The sequence below is a fragment of the Saccostrea echinata genome, unplaced genomic scaffold (assembly GCF_033153115.1).
Source record: "Saccostrea echinata isolate AGI-Se365-2 ecotype Australia unplaced genomic scaffold, CSIRO_AGI_Sech_v1 ptg000025l, whole genome shotgun sequence".
Taxonomy (NCBI): Eukaryota; Metazoa; Mollusca; class Bivalvia; order Ostreida; family Ostreidae; genus Saccostrea; species Saccostrea echinata.
This window is the reverse complement of record NW_026889774.1, coordinates 1,972,322-1,994,213: the sequence shown is the minus strand read 5'-3', so window position 1 is coordinate 1,994,213 and position 21,892 is coordinate 1,972,322. Positions and strand designations below refer to the sequence as shown.

Sequence of the window (21,892 nt, the reverse complement as noted above, 5' to 3'; positions counted from 1 at the left end):
ATCGTAAAAGTTCAACGATATTCGGGTATCTTTCCGCAATAAAATTTATTCTGTTTTGTTTTAAGACAAATTCCTTAACATGAAAAGCGATGTGAGCAACTTCCTCATGTCGGGAATTTACAACATGTAGCCGTCTTTCTATAAATACCAGATATATATATAATACGCACTGGAATAATGTAACATTACGGAGTAAATAAACCATGCACATACATATCTCAGCACTTTTCAGAATAGTAGAAATATAATAGCTGCATGTGTTTTAAAATTCAGAATTTATAAAGAAGCGGATATCGTTGAACTTTTGATATTTTCGAGGGGCTGGACCCTCATTCTAGCACGTTACTGTATTTGTAAATGTGTTCCCTAAGGCTATATATAAAGTCTACACATTAACAATTTAGTTTGACAATAAAATGTGGATTAATATATTTTAGATTATGTTTTTATTTTGGCCCAATTAAGCTTGTTTAGTATTTGTTTTTACAAACTACGATAATTGCTTGATCCACGCTTCAAGTATAGAGAAACTGCGTGTCAAACTAAGAAATGAGGTCATCTCAGTAAGCCTTATGGAGAAATGATGTACAGTTTATTAATGAGGTTGCTCCTACGTGATTTACTTCTCATTAATATTCATAAAATCATGAGTAAACTCGAAATATTCCATTTCTTTAAATTTTTATATCAAAACCTGCAACCACAGTTTGTTTGTTTTTCTTTAAGCCTCTGTTATAGTTATTTGGGCATAATTTTGTGTTATTAACAGTTGACAACTCATGGTACCATCTTTTTTTGTAATAAGTAGGTCAAACTTATGAAAGAAATTGCCGTTTTCAAATAAGAAAGGCGATCGAAACTCTTCAAAAAAATGATAAATCATTTGTATTTTATAAAAATAGGCATTCGTCTGCATCTATTAGTCGGCGGAAGAACTCTGTCAACTTGGAATAAACACTTACATTTTATCACCAAAAATGATAAAGACACCAATTCTGTACTCTTTCTTTCATTAAAACATTATACTCTCGCTTCGGAATTTCAAATCAAAAAGGCGGTCGGAACTTTCACTTTGGCATCAACAATATTGTCATTTCCGGTAAAAGATATTAAGAAAAATCTAAAAATCCGCGGAAGAACTTTATCCGAAATAGTTAGTACATAAAAATCTGCGATTTATTGTACGTTCTCCATATAAACCTTTATGGAATGTTATACCTCCAATATGGCCGATATGTAAATGAGCAGAATGAACACCATTTCTCCATACGGTACAGTAAGATCAAGCTGGATTTCACTTTAACTACGTTGAGTGCTATTTTGGCAAGATAAGTTGCACATCCATTTATATTTATAATATTTTTGAGAAAAGAAAGTATTTGAGTGTCTTTTAAAAAGAACGTATGGTATTTTTTCATCGAGATTCATTTGTATTATTCTAACGTGACGTCATAATAGCTTTCCCGAACCTCTGCATAGGCTGACGTAAATATGGCAGTCCTTCACCTAGCTGCGTTTCTATTACATTTGAATTATCTTATAAGATGTGTAAAATTGGATAATCAAAAGATGATTTCACATTCTATCCAAAAGTAAGGCTAGAAATAAATTATATGTTCATAGATTTCTTCCTTATTCTTTTTGAAATATACACACACTGTAATAATTAAGTTATGCTATTCAATACTTAGACAATTAGGAAGTAATAATTAGGTATGTAATAATTTTTCTTTAAAAAGAAAAGAATGTTATTTGCATGACAAAAATGCAATTTAATTTTTATTTTAAAGTATTTAACCAATGTCTTGTGGTAGTATCTTTATAAATTAATAGGTAAGTTTCGTGTACATTTATAGCCACAAATATCCTTTGTAGAAGATCAGGTGCTATAATTTAAATTTTGAAGAGGTGAGATAAGCAAATTATTTCCTTTGGAGTTTTAATGGACGGTTTTGAAATTAGACGTCATGTCTTGAAGGAAATTATTAACTATTTCGCATGCTTCAGTTTATTCAATTATTAAAAAAAATTACACTGTGTTTGTCAAATTAATCAACACAAAAGTGTTTCAATAAAATTAAATAATTAAATATAGAGATGAAGTTATTGATCCTAAATCCAATAAATTGTGACTTGAAGTTTAGTATACGTCTACTGATATTTTAAATATAGGAGTAACTGTCCCCTTCATATGACACACGCTAAAATTATTCAGTTCTCATCAGTTCTAACAAGGGACTTTCTTTAAGAATAACCTAAGGCCATGAACCAATTATGGTTCAATCCATTAAGATTGAACCATATCTTATTTCCAACAAATAAATAATACAGGGAAATTTAGGGATCTTAGATTCTTTAATTTATATTATTGGAAAATATGATTTTAAATTTACAAATCATTTTCTTTTAAAATAAATCTTTGAATTATTTTACGAAAGGATTAAACATGAAAAAATACTTACTTTTTTGTCACATTCATTAATCAATTCAAATGTAATTCAAATCAATGCATACCCGCACTTGGGCTCTCCTTCTAGGGAGACAAAACAATAACCATGGTCACCACAGCTTTTCTCCTTTGATTTACATTTGTGAAAGCATGTCGTCTTATTCATACACTGATACTCAAAAGAAGGACAGGAGCATATTTTTTGGAGTATTTTCTTTATGTCTAGAAAACAAACAAACTATAAAAACAAACATGCCCCAACCTTCATTGACACTTTATTCAAGAATCTCCGACTCTTTCAAGATATTTTCAAACCTTAGATATCGTCATTTGCATCTCTGAAATACTTCACGTGAGTTCATGTAAATAGTTTATCATAATAACAATTTATCGATTAGAACACCATCCTTTTAAGATTTTTACACGTGGTAAAGGCACCTTTATTTCATTTTTGAACCTATTAACCTGTTAGATATTTACAATAAACTATCAAAGTACCGTGAGTTTGCATATATATATATATATATATATATATATATATATATATATATATATATATATATATATATATATATATATATATATATATATATATATATATATATATATATATATATATATATATATATATATATATATATATATATATATACAAAAAGATTCCAAAATAACTTCATACTAGTACGTGTATAAAACTACTGATCTTGACTATCTATGGGAAAAAAAAATACATTTTTCATTTTTTTTTATCATACTTACTAAAGATTTTCTCTGATCTCTTTGTAGTTTCTGTTGTATTAACTATTTCACCAAAAAATGTGTAGTTTTTCCAGTCGGTAGTAGCTGTTTTGAAAGCCTTGTGAATGGAATTGTTAGTATTGACAAGGCCATCACTTGCATTGATAACAACATTATAGTCAGCTATAATACTGCCTGCTCTGTAAAAAGAACATAACCAGCTTGTGTAATACTCATACTAAAGATGATTTCATATTTGATGGGATAAATTTTAATATACTCCATAATCTAGTTATGAATTTATAATCAAAACGAAAAGGGGTGTAAATATGCTTCTTTTGGATCCGGAATTACAGTGGATTTGAAACGATCATTTTTGTACTGTTATTGCACCTCACACATGAATCACTTTTTAAAAGGTTTTCCTATAATATCTATATCATATCCCACGAAATTATGGGACAAAAAACTATCTTATTCTATCTGAAATAGACACATTTAAAACTGCTACAAAGAAAACAAAAATCAGTGAACTTTGCTTAATTACTTTATGATCTTTCTGCGCACACAATTTGTCGTTTTTTCTTAAATTAAAGATTTTAACTTTTACCAGACCTTAACCTTTCATCAAGTTCATTGTTTACTTTGTCCATAATAGAAGAGTGGACTTTTAATCAACATATTCAATAAAAGTGCTACATATGTAGGTTACAAAAATAATGAAAATCTAAATGGCTTATTTCCGGGGTTCAAAAACTTGGTGTTTGATACTTTAGAATCTTAGATTTTTTTATATAACTAGCCATTTTTGATGAGAGAAGATTAAAAAACTGAAAATGGGATATACTACCACTAACACTTTCAAACTTGATAGGAATTGTTACAATAGAAAATCAACCAACTTCCCCTCTCAGAAATAAAAAAAACTATTTATATTTTGCCTCTTGAACTGCGAGAGATACAGTTGCTATCGACTTTCAAGGAATTCTTAACATTAGAAATTATAAGGATACAATAATTAGAATTAAATTGAAAATGTATACTTAAAAGAATTGAAAACTAATACATTTACATGTACACCTATAGGCACAAATATTATATATATATATATATATATATATATATATATATATATATATATATATATATATATATATATATATATATATATATATATATATATATATATGTGTGTGTGTGTGTGTGTGTGTGTGTGTGTGTGTGTGTGGGGCGTATACTTACTTCAAGTCAGTAACTTGTAAAGATATGAATCCTTGCATGTTTTTGAATTTAAGGGTTAGCTACAAGAAAATTAATTTTTATATTTTTCTTCATTCCTTTCATTGAAAAATAAGAAAACAAAAAGAAATATAAATCATATATATTCTAAAATAAATAAAAAAGAGTGAAGGTCAACGGGTCACATCCTTCACCTTTGTTCTGTCTAGAAGAATTTCTAAATAGTTTTCTTTTTTTATTCCTTCGTCAATTTTGATTCCCTTTTGTGGTTATCTGAACACACCTTTCTCTACACCAACTATAACTACACCAACATTGCATCTACACTATACTGAAATGAAGTATATCAATTTCCTTTCATGAAAATATTGATTAGAAATTTCTCAGTTCGATTAAATCCGTATGTAAATTTTGATGCCTTCTGTTACCACATGTGAACTCCAAGGATCATATTTGGAATAACTTGAATACATGTATTTACATGTGTATTCACCTCATGAGGATATTTTCATATCAATACATTAAAATATAGTTTATTATTTGTGTGTGTGTGTGTGTGAATATTTTAAAATATTTTTCCCCATCAATCATGTATATCTCAAAGTAAAATATGCTGTAACTACATGAAGCCTTGGGAGCCATAATTTAAACAAATTTGTATTATCCACAGGACTAGAGATGCAGGCTCTGCTGTTCCCCAAATTTTCTTTTTAAGATGTTTGCTCGTTAATTCTCATATCAAACGTTGACTCTTAATTGGTCTCATTCTAGCCGACTTTACCCTGGAGGCCACAAATGGGAATCTATATTTCAAAATGACTAACAGTGCATATGCTGTTGTACAAAGAAAGTTTCTTAAAAAGTTTTTTTTTATCCTAGAAACTACCGAGAAAACATTGACCTTTGATTCTTAATCTCTAAATAATACCTTTTGCTATGACTATTTGAATTTGTCTGTCAAAAATAGAAAAGAAAATTACCACAAACTGCAGACGATGGATGGATAACAGATAAAGGAAAAGCTAGATTTAGTCTTTGGGTGTAATATTTCAATACAATTACTATCATTAGGAAACTTTTCCATCAGAGAGAGAGAGAGAATACCACCTAACATACTTACTTGATGAGAAATATTATCCTTCAAATATTCCATATCTTTATGTGTGGACAAAATCAATGTTAAATTTCCATTGATTACCAAGATAAAGTTAAGTGTTACATTAGGATTGGTTTCTGAAATGAAGGACAATTTTGTGAAACAATAACAAAATGATTTATGAGTAGAGAAAATTGGATCTCTGTATGTAGTCACACCGGTATTCCAAATAATTAGAACTCTTCTAATAAAGTTTGGAATGATAAAATGAGCCAAGGGATAAAAAAAAACATTACACATTTTTGCTGAAATTTAAAATAAATGGCCCTTAGTAACGAAAAGTTTATTTTAAACACACAAATAAAAAATTGATATGATATATATAATATATTGTATAGAAATACATACTTGCCGGTAACACAGGATAAGTTATTGGTAGTGACGTTGTCTCTTTACCTAATGTAAAATAAAAGAAAGGGGGGATCAAATACTTTAATTTACTTTTAAAGAAAATTAATTTTATTAAATGGTTTATTAGAATAGTTATATTAACAGGAGTATGCGGCATCATCAGGCCCCAAGACCATAAACAGAGAACATACTTAAGTCAAAATTTCAAACTATTATAACTTTTGGAATAATTTTGATATTGAAACAACTTTTTCATCATATACATGTATTTGAATTGAAATATTACACAACATTGTAAGTTTTTAATCCAATACATTAAATGAAACTCAAGATAGTAATAATCAAAATTTTGACTTAAGTCTGTTCTCAGTTTATGGTCTTGGGGCTGAGACCAATATTTATGGAATTTCTTGGGACAGCTTACCAAAGAATTAACATCCCCACAAGCAAAAATAATTTCACTGTATACTCGTTCATTTCATTTCCAGTATATACGAGTTATCCACGATATTACTTCTCAATGAACAAGTGAAATGTTGATTCCCCACAAATATTGAGCCCCACAAATTAAAATGATTCCACAGTACTGTATCATCAAGGAAGGAATTTTTATCTCCTTATGCGAGACCACCTCCTTGTATATAGATCCCCAGCCTTAGCTTCAAGAGACATCTAGGCCTACAGTATTTAACATATGTTAGGTATGTATGTATGTCTTCCTCTTAAATATTATGACATTCATAATATTTGCTAAACTTCAACATAGGAAATGATTTTGAATGATTGCTATGTTTGCCTTTCTAAGCTGTCGGCATATATCTAAATGACGATCTCTAAATTAAACTGTTGCTCTCTTTCTGAGAATTAATGTGCACATGAATTCCTTTGAGAATTCGTTTTAAAATAATTAATTAAATGTATATTTTCAATTGAATTAAAGTGATCCACAAATTATTTATTTATGATGGCGAATACTTTTACAATACAGAATAAAATGCAAAAGTTCAGTGTTGTTAAAGCCCAGATTAAAAAAAAATTATAGTTGTTCGGACAAAGTAGGTATTTGTTCTGAGAAATAAGATATTTTGTCTGACAAGTTTGTTCTTCGTTCTGACGAACAAGAAATTTGTATGGAATTAAATGTGAATAACGAAAACTGATCATCTCAAAAGTCCATTTGAACTGTACATGCTAAAATGAAAACATCCCCAACTGGTGTAGGTTAAAGTTTGCTCAAATCATGGACCCTGGAGATAAAATGGGCCAACACGGAATACTATTTTAAGTAAAAAAGCCCAAACTCTAAAGTTTGTGCATGTAACAAGGTCCTAAAAGATGTGAGCAATTATACGATATAAAAACAAAGCTTAAATCTATATTCTTCTTTGACGATGGAGTATGGTTAATAAATAAGTACCACCTGAGGATATGATGATGCCATAAATTTAGACGGATAATATCTTTGAAAAATCTGTTGAAAAACAGCAAAATAAAGGTGACTGGGGTGAGTGTTGAGGCGTAAGAACCTCTCATTTTTACTTTTTATGCACCACAACATCTTGAATATTCTAAAGCTATTATGTTTTTGTCAGCCCTGAATCATCTTCCAAATGCATGATTTTGACAATCCTAGTTTCGATTTCATTATACAAAGGTGCTATCCAAAATTGCTATCCCATTGCCTCTCTATTTATTGTAGGATTGTGGCTATCTATCGTAGCTGCTAGGTCGTTAGTTGTCAAAGATACCGATCAAGATAATTTGTCAAACCTTAGGGTCCTTCACCTCAATTTAAAAAGTTAAATATTTCAATATGGTGACAGGAGTACAGTGGTCCTAAATTATGATAGGCAAAGGATTCGAACCATTCTACAGGTAAAAGACGGGCCCAATGCCTTATGCTATTTTCTTACACTATGGAGGATTCTTCAGTGAGAAAAATTCAAGATAGCTACCATAAATTCTTTAAACTAATAGAGACCGACTTTCCATCTCTTAGGATGGTTTTGCTACTTGTATTCTCCCACATATAAAATTGTGCTACTATGATAAATATTTTGTTACAGCAACCCTGCTCATAAGCTCAAACTCTTAAGTTTGTGCATATAACATGGTCCTAAAAGATGTGAATAATTATACGATATCCAAACGAAGCTTAAATCAATATTCTTCTGTGACGATGGAGTACATCTTTTTTTAGGGATCTGCATGAGCCGTTTAACGTTGTGTCACAATTAAAAAAAAACAGTGCTATAGTACCTCCACTATAAAATATTAGACCCATAGTAAGATTGTCGTCGATTTAGAAAATAAATGTATAAATTCAAAAATCTCAAAATGAACTGCTAAATTATATCCTGCACAATCAATAATCTTCTATACCCCCGTTGAAATATTCGCACGAATGAAAATAGACAAGCCATTCATTTCACACTTTCCGGTAAATGCAAATAAAATTTTAATACCGATTAAACACTGTGTTGTACTGTAAATAACCATGACCCAAAAATTGCAAAGGCACTGTAACCTAAACATCGTAAACATGTATTGATGTATTGTTGATAAAAAAAAAATAGTATTGTATGTCTGTTATCTACTAAGCAAATATATATATCAGATGAAGTCTTGTGTGACCTACCAGAATTTCCTCTGTTCTTTTATGTAAACTGTATGTACAATTTACCTTTTGTAAACACATTTTTAAAGAAATAAAAAAAATCTGCTCATTACAATTAATCTTTCCTTATAGTTTAGGTAAGCGAACTGCCAAATAATTCACTAATTTTAAAGTATTTTATGATTTTCTTAATGCCTGAAGTATAAGATAGTTTGTTATATACATGTACATACACGATCCCTGTACCCAAATAATTGTCCAAATAAAATATATTAGAAAATCAATAGTTGTTTTTCTAGAAACCTGCAGAAAACAATGTAATTTTCAATATTTACTTTTTTATTGATATATTATAGCCTGTCATTACCTTCAACAGTTGTGATTGTCTGTTCGATCGTTGTTTCCTCTGATTCTGAAGTCGTGGATGTGCCTGCATAGAAGGATATGAGATTACATTGACATGGAATGATTTCTAAATGATTCCTACATCATTAGTTTTTTAAATAATGTTTCGCTAAAAATGTAAGTTTTGTTTTGATTTCATTTGGTAATGCATATTTGTAGGAGGATTGTAGGATATTATGTTTAAGTGTACGTGTATTCATCGGTATTAATCTTTTTTTCAGCTGAATATTTCTTTATTCTGTCTTTGTAAAATAATACTCAGATTGATTAATAACAAATAATAATTATAACGATCATGACATCATCAAAAGCATTATAACAATTGGAATTATCGCATGATAGAGATTTATGGTATCATTAGTTTCTTGACTGATTGGATGCTTTGTATAAAAAAAAAATAATCTTGTAAACTCATAATACTAGTTTAAAGATGACTGTCAATGGTCCTGGATGTCTTGCACAGTTCTTTCTCTTTTAATTTCCTAAACTGAAATGTTTTCAAGTAGCAATATATGATCCCTCCTAAACTATAGTGCCAGAATGATTTTCGTAAAGAAAAAAAAAGCAAAAATATAAACTTGATTACCTTCTATATTTGTGGTTTTAAATGCTTTTGTCATCGATGTTTGTACTGAAGTGGAAGGTATATGTAAGCCTGCATAATAAATGAGTTTGAGAATTATTAAGATGTAAATTCTTTAGAAGAAGGATATAAAATCATGCAGAAAAGTTCTTAGATTCCTTGATATAGGTATTTCCTATCTCAATGTCATGAATTGTATTTTTTTATAGTTCTACATCAATTCTCTTTCCATTTCATTTCACAACATGCTTTCGAACAGAATAAGGAACTATAAAATATTATGCTTTGTAATTGATAAAATTTGTTTTCGTTTATTTCCGTTTTAATATAATAACAATTCCGTGAAATGATTACAGAAGCTAAAACTAGGGTAAAAAATTTTTTTTCTCAGTTTTTACACCTTATTTTCAAATACATGTCATGGAATGATCATGCATAGAACAAAATAACTATAAGGTATCGTGAGCTGATCTATATTACTACATTTTCAACAGCGAAATACTGTGATTTATTTATTGAATAAAAGTTATATTCTGTCACAGTTGAAAGGATATCAAAGTGATATTCTGTAACAATGTGACAGAATATCAGAAATGCGACAAAACTCTTAATTTTCCATTCCTTAAAGAAGAATGTTGTGAAAATATTCTTCCTGGCTTTTTATAGTACAGAGAATGTAAATATACGATCCTGACAGAAAATACAAGAGGACTGGGCCACAACACTCACCTGAGTAACTTTGGCCCTGCTTATCAGATTTTAAAAAGATTTTTTTTCTTATATTTTTCATATTTCTATATTCCCTTGAAAAATTGTGACTATATATAACTGCTATATCCTAACTCTGTGGGGTCTCTGAATCCACATACAATGAGGATGCTTCAATATCAATATGAATAATTATATAACATGGCCTTGCAGGTGTGGAGAAGAAAATTCTTCTGTATACATGCATTATATAACATTTGATCCTGATTTTAGCCAACTCTAACTCAGGGGAATGTTTGCTAATTAGTGTCTTTTGTATTTCTTTAGATTTTTTGAATTTTTGATTTTTTTCATTAAGTTCCATTGAAATTTTGATCCTCTAGGGTTGCCCCACTTTAATTTAGACGCAATGAAGTGAATAAGTTAAAGTTTTCACTATCTCAGGAAATCTTTACATATATTTTATCTTTTTTTTTTTTTGGTCCAGTTGTTCTTCAGAAGAAGACTTGACGATTTTTCATATATTAGTATATTTCAATGTAAAACTTTCAACCTCTATTCTCGCCTTACCATAACTCCAGGGGTCAAGATTTGAATGATTAAGAGTCTACACTTTATCAGGAAGCTTCCACATAAGTTTCATCTTTTCTGGTCCAGTGGTTCTTGAGAAGAAGATTTTAAAAGATTTTTCTTATTTATTTCAATGTAAAACTTTCATCCCCAAATGTCGCCTTACTTAAAACCAGGGGTCAATATTTGAATGATTTAGAAATTATATTTCCTCAGGAAGCTTCCACATATGTTTCACTTTCTCTGGCTCAGTGATTCTTGAGAAGATTTTTAAAGATATTTCTTCTATATTTCAATGTAAAACTCAAACTGTCGCCTTACCTTAACCACAGAGGTGAAGATCTGAACGATTTAGAGACTACACTTCCTCAGGAAGTTTTCATGAAAATTTCATTTTTTCTGGCCAAGTGGTTTATGAGAAAATTTCTATAGATTTTTCTTCTATATGTCAATGTAAAACTTCCATCCGTTTTTGTGGCTCCACCCTTACTTCGGGTGTCAAGATTTGAATAGTATAATATATTCACTTTCTCAGAAACATTCCACATGTTTCACAGTTTCTTACCCAGTGGTTATTGAGAAGAAGACTCAAAAGATTTTTCTTATTTTATTTCAATGTATAACTGTCATCCCATATTGTGGCTGCAGCCTAACCCCTGGGGTTATCAACTGAACAATTTAGAATCTACACTTCCCTAGAAAATTTCCATATAAATTTTACCGTTTCTAGCACAATTGAACTTGAGAGAAAGACTTTCAAAGATTTCTCTTTCCTACTTCTATTTAAAACTTTCATCCCCTATTGTCACCTAACCTTAACCCCGGGGTCAAGATTTAAACAATTTAGAGTCTACATTTGCTCAGGACTGATTGATTGATATTGTTTAACGCCAAGTCGGCAATATTTCAGCCATATATCTGCGGAAAATTGCTCAGGAAGGTTCCTTGAAAGTTTCATCTTTTCTGGCCAAGTGGTTCTTGAAAAAAGATAATGAAAAAATTCTTCTATATTTCAATGAAAAACTTTCATCCTCTTTTGTGGCCGACGTCCTTACCCCAAGGGTGGTGATTCGAATAATTTCGATTCTTTACTTCCTTAGGAAGTTTCCACATCAGTTACTTTTTTATGGCCCAGTGGTACTTACGACCAACAATATTTAACCCTTTTCATTATTTTCTCCCCTTGGAAGGAGACTTGATCCTTTCTTCGAAGAATTAAGACTGCCATTTTCTTGAAGATGCTTTGTGCCAACTTTGGTTTAAATTGACCCAGTTCTTGAAAAGAAATTGAAAATATAAAAAGTTTACAGACGGACGGACAGAGAGACAGTCAGACGGACGGACGCCGGAGAACAGATTATCAGAAAAACGCACTTCAGCTTTCATCTCGGTTGAGCTAAAACTTATAAAGTTTCTCCAACTATTTTGTTGAAATCCATGCTTATAATGTATTCAATCTCACAATCACTATGCTATGACTATATCGTCACAACCGCTAAACAATTACGTCACAGCCTATGTCAATGTGTTTCAAATAGACAGAGGCAAATGGAAAATTGAAAAAAAAAATGCAGAAAACAAAAAATTCAATATTTTGTAGTTGGATATAGAAATTATTTCACTCGAGTGACAGGAGTTTTTGAAATTTCCACATGTGCTAAGCACTCGTGAAAATATAAAAAAAAAAAATCCTGTCCCGCGAGTGAAATGAATCTATATCCAACTACAAAATATTGTCGAACTAAAAAACGTTGAATATACTCTATAAATATGCCCTTTGAAAGTCATTAGAAATCCTTAACATCTTAAATCATTGATATAATATTTACAACGTGATATTCCAAAGTAAGCATTACACCTACATACACAATGCACAGACTACAAATAATTTTCGAGTTTGGAAGAAGAAAATAACAAGTGTACTTCCAGACAGCTGGGTGAAAGTATCTTCAGTATAATTTAAACATTGTAAAATACTTTCACTTTCAACATCGTAACTTAAATTATTCTGAAGGAACAATATTCGATCCCTGTTTTAGTATATTTCATTGATGGTTGTGAATAAAAAAAAATTGACTTAAAACTTAGGTGAAATAAGAGAGAACTGTTTTTTTTTTTTCTATTTCCATGTTATGAATTGCATAACTAAATTATTTACGAGAAATAATATAATCTCTTTTGATTAGATTTTAAAAGTTTGTGTTTAAAAGGTAAGCTACTGAATTATGAAACCAATTTTCTTTCATAACCTGTCTGTCGCAAAGCTATGCATATTAATGACCAATAAAACCATTTATTTTGTACACAAACAAAAATAATAATACTGCGTGAAATAATCGCTTATTAGGTAAAGAAACGCAAAGGGGACATTTTTTTGCCTGCAAGCCAATAATTATTCACAATGAAAATAGTAGTATTCATGTATGTGTATTCTTTAAGGGTAAAGAGTGTTGTTTGAAGCCATTAAATACTGATGTCATTAAAAATATATGTAAAAAAAAAAGAATTCAAAGATATATATTTTTTGTGAAAAAAGACACAAAGACATTTGAAAAGATTTTTTTTGTTCCGAGTCTTTAGATAATTACAGTCATTTCAAGTGATCGAAGAATAAGATGCACACTTTAAACATACAACACCAAAATGTGAGTGCCTTTTTATTTCTTACAATCTACCGATTTTCTTTGGGAATAAAAATAAGATACATATGTATTATGATATAGTGAGCAATACCACATGGATGTTTCATTGTTCTTAGTCTTAGAACAATAACAATATATCATTTCAAAATCAAACACATACAACAACAAAGATTAAAGGCATTTTAAATATACTAGAGTTATTGATCTGAAATTGTCTTATTTGGCTTTAGCATTCTTGGAGAAAAAATGAGAGTAGTATCACTCCATTCAAGTAATTGAAAGAATTTTTATCACGTGACCTTTTCTTGACAATGTGCTCATTACAAATAATCTTTGCTTATACTTGAGGTAAGCGAAGTGCCAAATAATTCGGTAATTTAAAATTATTTTTATGATTTCTGTAATGCCTGAAATACAGACAGGTTGTTCTGTACTAATCCTGTACCTAAAAAAATCGTCAGAATTAGTTTAATTACAAAATCTGTAGTTTTTTCTTCTAGGAACTTGCAGAAAACAATGTACTTTTCAATATTTACTTTTTTACTGATAAATTAAAGCCTGTCGTCACCTTCAACACTTGTGGTTGTCTGTTCGATTGTCGTTTCTTCTGATTCTGGAGTCGTGGGTGTGCCTGCATAGAAGAATATGAAATGGCATTGGAATTCAATGATTTCTAAAATGCTTCATACATTGTTTTGCTATAAAAGTAAGTTTTGTTTTGATTTCATTTGGTAATGCATATTTGTAGGAGGCATGTAAGAGATTATTAAAAGAGTTCATTAAAAGAAATGCTGTAATTTATTTATTGAATAAAAGTGATATTCTGTCACAGTGTTACAAAATATATCAGAAAACTCTCGATTTTCCTTTCCTTCAAGTAGAATGGTGTAAAAAAAAAATCTCCCTGGCTTTTTATAGTATAGAGAGTGTAAAAACACCATCATGAAAATATCGGAAAATACAAGAGGCCCATAGGCCACAGCCCTCACTTGAGTTACTTTGGCCCTGCTGCTATATCAGACTTTAAAAAGATTTTTATATTCCCTTGAAAAATTGTGATTATATATTACGGATCCTAACTATAATAGGTCTTTGATTCCACCTAAAATGAGGATACCTCAACATGGTATTGTTTGCTAATTAATGTCTTTTATGTTTCTTTAGATTTATTTTTTTATTTTTTTTTAAATTTAGTTCCATTGCAATTTTGATCCTCTAGGGTGGCCCCACTCTAACTCGGATGCAATGAAGTGAATAATCAAAAAAAATCACGTAAATTGATATTGTTTGGTCCAGTGGTTCTTGAGAAGAAGATTTTTTATATATATATCAATGTAAATATTTCATCCTCTATTGTAGTCTTACCATAACCCCAGGAGTCAAGATTTGGATGATTTAAAGTCTAACCTTCCTCAAGAAGCTTCTACATACTTTTCATCTTTTCTGGCCCATTGGTTCATTAAAAGAAGATTTTAAATATTTTTTCTTCTATATTTCAATGTAAAACTTTCATCCCAAACTGTCGCCTTGTCATAACCACAGGGGTCAAGATTTGAGCTACTGCACCCCCTTTTGCGTCTCCATCCTTACCTTTGGGGTCATAATTTGAATAATTTAGAATCTATTCTTCCTCAGGAAGCTTCCACATAAGTTTTACCTTTTCTGGCACAGTGGATTTTGAGAAGATTATTTAAAATTTATTTATCAATTTATTGATTTATAAAAGATTTATTTTTACCTTAACCCAAGGTCACGATTTGAAAGATTTAGAGACTACACTTCCTCGGGAAACTTCCAAAAAAGTTTAACCTTTTCTGGCACAGTGGTCCTTGAGAGAAAGATTCTTGAGATTTTTCTTCTATATTTCAATCTTAAACTTTCATCCGTTTTTGTGGCTCCATACTTACATCGGGGGTCATTATATGAATAATATTATAAAAGATTTTTTTTATTTATTTCAATGTATAACTTTCATCCCATATTGTGGCTCCAGCTTAACCCTTGGGGTTATCAATTGAACAATTTAGAATCTACACTTCCTTAGAAACTTTCCATATAAATTTCACTGTTTCTAGCACAGTTGAACTTGAGAGGAAGACTTTCAAAGATTTTTCTTTCATATTTCTATGTAAAACTTTCATCCCCACTCGATACTTAACCTATACCCTGGGGTCAAGATTTAAACAATTTAGAGTCTCAGAGGTTAATGAGAAGAAGACTTAAACGATTTTTCTCATTTATTTCAACGTATAACATTCATCCCCTGTTGTTGCTCTAGCTTAATCCCGGGTGTTGTTATAATTTGATCAATTTAGAATCTACACTTCCTTAGAACATTCCACATTAATTTTACCGTTTCTGGCACAGTGGAACTTGAGAAAAAGACTTTCAAAGATTTTTTCTTACATATTTTTATGTAAATTTTTCATCCCCTATTGTCACCTTACCTTAACTCCAGTGGTTAAGATTTAAACAATTTAGAGTCTATACTTGCTCAGAAAGCTTCCATGAAAGTTTCATCTTTTCTTGCTTAGTGGTTCTTGAGAAGAAGATTATAATAGTTTATTCTGATATTGCAATGAAAAACTTTCATCCCCTTTTGTGGCCCTATCTTAACCTAGGGGTGATGATTTGAAAAAATTAGATTCTCACTTCCTTTGGAAGCTTCAACATCAGTTACAATTTTTCTGGCATAGTGGTTCTTGAGAAGACTTTTTTTATGATCCCACCCTATTTTCCCCTTTTCATTATTATCTCCCTTTGGAAGGGGAATTTGTCCTTGCTTTAAACAATTCAGCATTTCATTTATCCAAAGATGATTTGTACCAATCCATGTTTACATTGTATTCAATTTTAAAAAAAAGTTGCAATCGCTAACCTATTACGTCACAGCCTATGCAAATGTGTCGCAAAAAGACAGAGGCAAATGTAAAATTAATAAGATGTAAAACAAAAAAGAAAATTTAACATTTTGTGGTTGGATATGGAAACTATTTCACTCGTGTGAAAAGATTTTTTTTTATATTTTCATCACATGTAAAAATAGCAAAAAATCCCGTCCCACGAGTGAAATAATAAACCAAGTCGAGCTAAAAACATTGAATACATGTATCTCTATTAATATGCCTTGTGAAAATGATTAGATATCCTTGAATTCGCAAGTCATTGATATAATATTTACAACGTGATATTCCCCAGTAAAATTACACCTACAGCAGACAATGCACAGACTACAAATAATTTTCGAGTTTGGAAGAAGAAAATAACAAGTGTACTTCCAGACAGCAGGATAAGAGCATCTTTTATATAATTTACAGATTGTAAAATACTTTCACCTTCCACGTTGTGACCTAAATTATTGTGAAAGAGCAAAATTTGATCCCTGTTTCGTTATGTTTATAACAATAAATTATGAATTTGAGAAGAAAAACTGTTAACAGTTTTATATCATAGACAATTTACTGAAAATATTCTATTTTGTCATATGAACTGTGATGTGAGACAATGATAAATATATGTAATTCTTGTTTACCTCCCGAGGATGAGGTCTTTGAGTCCTTCGATGCACTTGTTTGTCTTGAAGTTGAAGATAAGACTGCATGTTGAAAATAAATTTCATTACAAACAACACTGATGTTTTGAACTTACAAAAATGGCAAAAAATCTGCTGAAATAAAAAAAGAACAATTCTTTCTTATTTTCTGTTTCCATGTTATGAATTGTATCGCTAAATAACTAACCAAAAATAATTCATTCTCAGATTTGACAAGTTTGCATTTAAAAGATATTGAAAGATAATTAATTCAAGTATGCATGAAGGCTAAAAAATTATGGAACCAAGTCTCTCTCATAACATGTCTGAAGCAAATGTATGCATATAAATGACCAATGAAAGCATTTAGTTTGAACGCAAACAAATATTATAATACTGCGTTAAATAACAGCTTACTGTGTAATTAGAAACGTAAAAGGGTCAAAGGTTTGCTTGCAAGCCAATAAGTATTCAAAATGAAATTAGTTATGACCATGTATGTGTATTCTTTAAGGCTAAAGAGTGCTTTAAGCCATTTTATACTATTGTCATTCAAAAATATATATATGAACAAAGGGATTCAAAGATTTATATTTTTGTGAAAAAAGACGGCAAATACCGCTGTAAAATAAGATTTTATGAAGTACAATTGATAAGATTTTTTTTTGTTCCTAGTTTTTAGACATTTCATTTTCATTTTTCATATTTCCATTAGTCATTTCAAGTTGAATTTTAAATAAGTTAAATAAGTTAAATAAGTTTAAAATAAGTTTTAAATAAATATCACCAAAATGTGAGTCCCCTTTTATTTCTTACAATGTACCGTTTAACCGATCCCTGTACCTAAATAATTGTCCAAATGAGATTTATTACTTTATTACTCAGCACTTTTAAGGTGTCCTAAGTAGAAATCAACGGAATATACATAACTTTTTAAACTGAATATATTTTTCTAAAGGTATTATATTATCACATTATTTAATATTAATTGAAATAACATTGTATACCCCGCTCTGTATTTAATTTGGTTTGGTCACATTATTTGAAAGTCACGTGATAAATGAATGTAATGTGTACTGTACGTAGGTCATGAACAAATTTCAATATCGCAAGGGCACACATGTACCCTAGTTCAAATTAAAAATTGTAGTTATAAATTGTTTCTACATATCTTGTAGTTAATGGAAAGTGTTGCTGCTTTAAATAGAAGTAGCATTTTATTAGTTTAAATTTCAAGTTACTAAGTTCTAGTCAAAATATGTGTGACCTTTACCAAGTATCTTATGTATTTATTTAGTATTGCTCTCGATGTCAGGAAAGGAGCATTACTTTTCAAGTTAAGGAATGTTTCCGTTACTTATTCTTAAAATATTGTCATGATCATATGAAGTGTATGCCCTTGTGAAAAGGTGATTTAATGAAGCACCTCGGCGTGAAACATACAAACACTGTACATGTACACATAAACACGGTAGAATTAATTCAATACATTCTCTCGATAGTTTTTAAATGACGGCACTAAATAAAGGTTTCAGATTTGTATCAATGGTCTACCTAACATAAATAATTTTCTTTTTAATAATAAAACGCATATTTCACTGTGAAAAAATTACTTGATCCGCCTCTCACTGCACATAAAATGCGTCAGATTTAACCATGATGACGACAAGTGCATTGCGATCAGTGACTTGTTTATATCTTGCTGTGTGGGATTTAACTAGCGATAAAAATGAATGCAGTGGTAAGATTTGATTTAGTTCATCAATCATATGCAGCTTAAAATCGCATTTTTTTTTCATTTTCTATTATTGTGAGGAATTGCTATTTTTGTGCAAGCATTTTCCGTATGAATTAGGCCCCTACCCCTTCATGCAGCCTTAAAAGAGTTGCGTAGAAAATCTGTAGTTATTTTTCTCTAGAAACCTGTAGAAAATAATGTAATTTTCAATATTTACTTTTTTACTGATATATTATAGCCTGTCATTACCTCCAACACTTGTGGTTGTCTGTTTGATTGTCGTTTCTTCGGATTCTGAAGTCGTGGATGTGCCTGCATAGAAGAACATGAGATTACACTGGAATTGAATGATTTCTAAATGATTCCTACATCATTAGTTTTAAAAAATAAGTGTTCCTAAAAAGTAAGTATTTTTAGAAGAATTCTAAGAGAATATGATTAAGTGTACATGTGCATGCATTAATCAGTATTAATCTTTTTTATTTTAGGTTAATGTTTCTTTATTATTGTGACGGTACATATTGTCGTTTTTACATATTGTTGTCGGCGACAATATGTAGCTACCCTCACTGCACATATTGTTGTCCATCGGTATATATTGTCGCCGACTGAAAAGTTACTGGCGACATTATGTGCCTTACCCTCACTGTACATATTGACGCCCCACAAATATTGTTGCTTAAACATTTCTTTTGCTGTTTTTTGGTAGTTTTTTGAATGTAACTGGTGTGTGAATCACACTGACGTGTCTCGTATGCTATTCCATGCAGCGTAATAGTGACGGTACATTCCTTCGCCCAGTACATATTGTCGCCGGCGACATTGTGCACCTACCCTCATATTGTCCTCCATCAGAATATGTCAAATGACAATGCACGGCAATGCTCCATATAAATATAGCCAGAGAAACCAAAAACTTCAAAAATGTTATATACATTTAATTTGATCGCCGAAATATGGCTGAAATATTGCCGACTCGGCGTTAAACAAAAACAATTAATCAATCCATATAAGTATGACTAGTCATTGATTGGCTGTTTTGTGGGGATCATTTTTCAAAAATTTCGCCATATATTCCTATGTAAAACTTTGATCGCCCATTGTTGCTCGACCTAAGGCCCGGTTTGATTTGAAAATACTTGAATCTGCGCTATCTGAGGATGCTTCCATATAAACATCACTAATCACGGGTCTACTGCTGTTCTCAGAGGTGGTTCCAGAAATTTCAGAACGGAAGAGGGGGGCGGTTCAGATTTTTTTGACAAGCAAAACATTTTACAAAGTTTTCATTGTTTGTTTATTAATTAACGTCCCTCTCGAAAATTTTTCACTTATATGGACACCACTTGCCGGTGGAGAGCTGCAAATTTTGACCTATACTCGGCACTCAGGGCCATTGAGCAGTGAGGGATCTTTTTCGTGCCAGCACCTACTGCGACACGGGACCTCAGTTTTCATTCGAAGAACCGATCTTCACGTCTCACAGAGGGATTTCTAACCAGAGACATAAAGATCAACTCCTTACTCCGCGACTCTAGAGCGAACGTTCTAACCACTGCACCATGCGGGCGACTTTTAACATTTGTATGTAAAGGTGTGTTACATGTACTGTATATGTTAAGTAAATTATTTAATTATGAAAATTTACCTGTGGACTAAATTGAGAGTTTATACAAGTTAAACACGCCGGTGCTATATCTGGTTTTTATTATTTTTAAAGATTTTCTGTATATATTCCTATGTAACATTTTAATCACCAATTATGGCCCCACCCTCCCCCTGGGGTCATGATTTGAACAAAATTGATTTTGTTTTTGTTTGTTTATTTGTTATGATGTTCAATTGAGAATTTTTCATTCGTATGTAGACATCACCACTTGCCGGTGGAGGGCTGCAAATTTAGACCTATATTTGGCACTCAGGGACACTGAACAGTGAGGGATCTTTTTCGTGCCAGCACCTCAAAATTGAACTTTCGCTATGTAAAGAAGCTTTCACATAAGTAACATCTCATCTGACCCAGTACTTCTTGAAAAAAAAATGAAAGATTTTTTTCTAAGAAAAACTTTCATCACTTATTGTAGCCACACCCTTCCCCTGTAGGACATGATCTGAATAAAACTGAATCTACACTTCATAATGAAGCTTTCAAATAAGTTTCAACTTATGTGACACAGTGGTTCTTGAAAAGATTTTTATAAAGTTGTCAATTTTCACTAATTCTTAACTACTTCCCTTGAAAGAGGGCATGGCCCTTTATTTGAATAAACTTGAATTCCATTTTATCCACGGATGCTTTTTGACAAGTTTGCTTGAAATTAACCCAGTAGTTCTTATACAGTGATGTACATTAATCCTGTCCTGGACCCAATTTTACTGACATCACCAAAATGTTTTCTCCCTACAGAATTGTGAGTAATGCTGTCTCTCTGCCTCCGTGTGTGTGTGTTTGTCAATCTCTCTTTACTTTCTCGAGTAAATATTCGTCAAAACAATATATTGATGACAATATATGCTGACGATGACTGTACATATTGTCGTTGACGACAATATGTGCTGGTGCTTGCCTCCCTAACAAAAAAAATACTATAGTTAACTATAGTTTACTATAGTTAACTATAGTATATAAAAGTGTCAAAGTTATCACTAAAGTAAATCAAAGTTTTCAAAGTGATCACTATAGTGTCATAGTTATCACTACAGTAAATCAAAGTCTTCAACATAGTAAATCAAAGTTTTCATAGTAATCACCATAGTAAATCAAACTTTTCAAAGTTATCACTATAGTAAATCAAAGTGACAAAGTTATCACTATAGTTAACTATAGTTTTTATAGTGTCAAAGTTATCACTAAAGTTAACTATAATTAACTATAGTATTTTTTTGTTAGGGCTGTACATTTTGTCGTCCATTATGCAGGAAGAAAATAAGGCTCGTCTCGGTACATATTGTCGCCGGCGACAATATGTACCGATGGACGAAAATATGTGAGGGTAGGAAAATATTGTCGCCGACGACAGTATGTTCAAAATGACAATATGGACCGTCAAAATTCTGTCCATGTACAAATACTCAAAGTAAAAAAAGTATAGGCATTTCTATGCAAATGAGCTAATAAAAATGCACAAGAGGTATATGTATTATGCAGAAAGTTTAAATTCATT

At 30.9% G+C, this 21,892-nt stretch overlaps 1 protein-coding gene across 1 annotated transcript in view; it reads right to left on the bottom strand.

Moving 5' to 3' along the window:
- LOC133192419 (uncharacterized) overlaps positions 1-19,382 on the bottom strand; it is a 29,499-nt gene extending 10,117 nt beyond the window's left edge. The window contains exons 1-3 of the mRNA XM_061328430.1: positions 19,370-19,382; positions 18,978-19,040; positions 8,918-8,980 (exon numbers count right to left, since the gene is read on the bottom strand). Coding sequence (XP_061184414.1) covers positions 8,918-8,980; positions 18,978-19,040; positions 19,370-19,382 — 139 coding nt within the window. The remainder of the gene's footprint in view (positions 1-8,917; positions 8,981-18,977; positions 19,041-19,369) is intronic.
- Between the last annotated feature and the right edge of the window lie 2,510 nt (positions 19,383-21,892).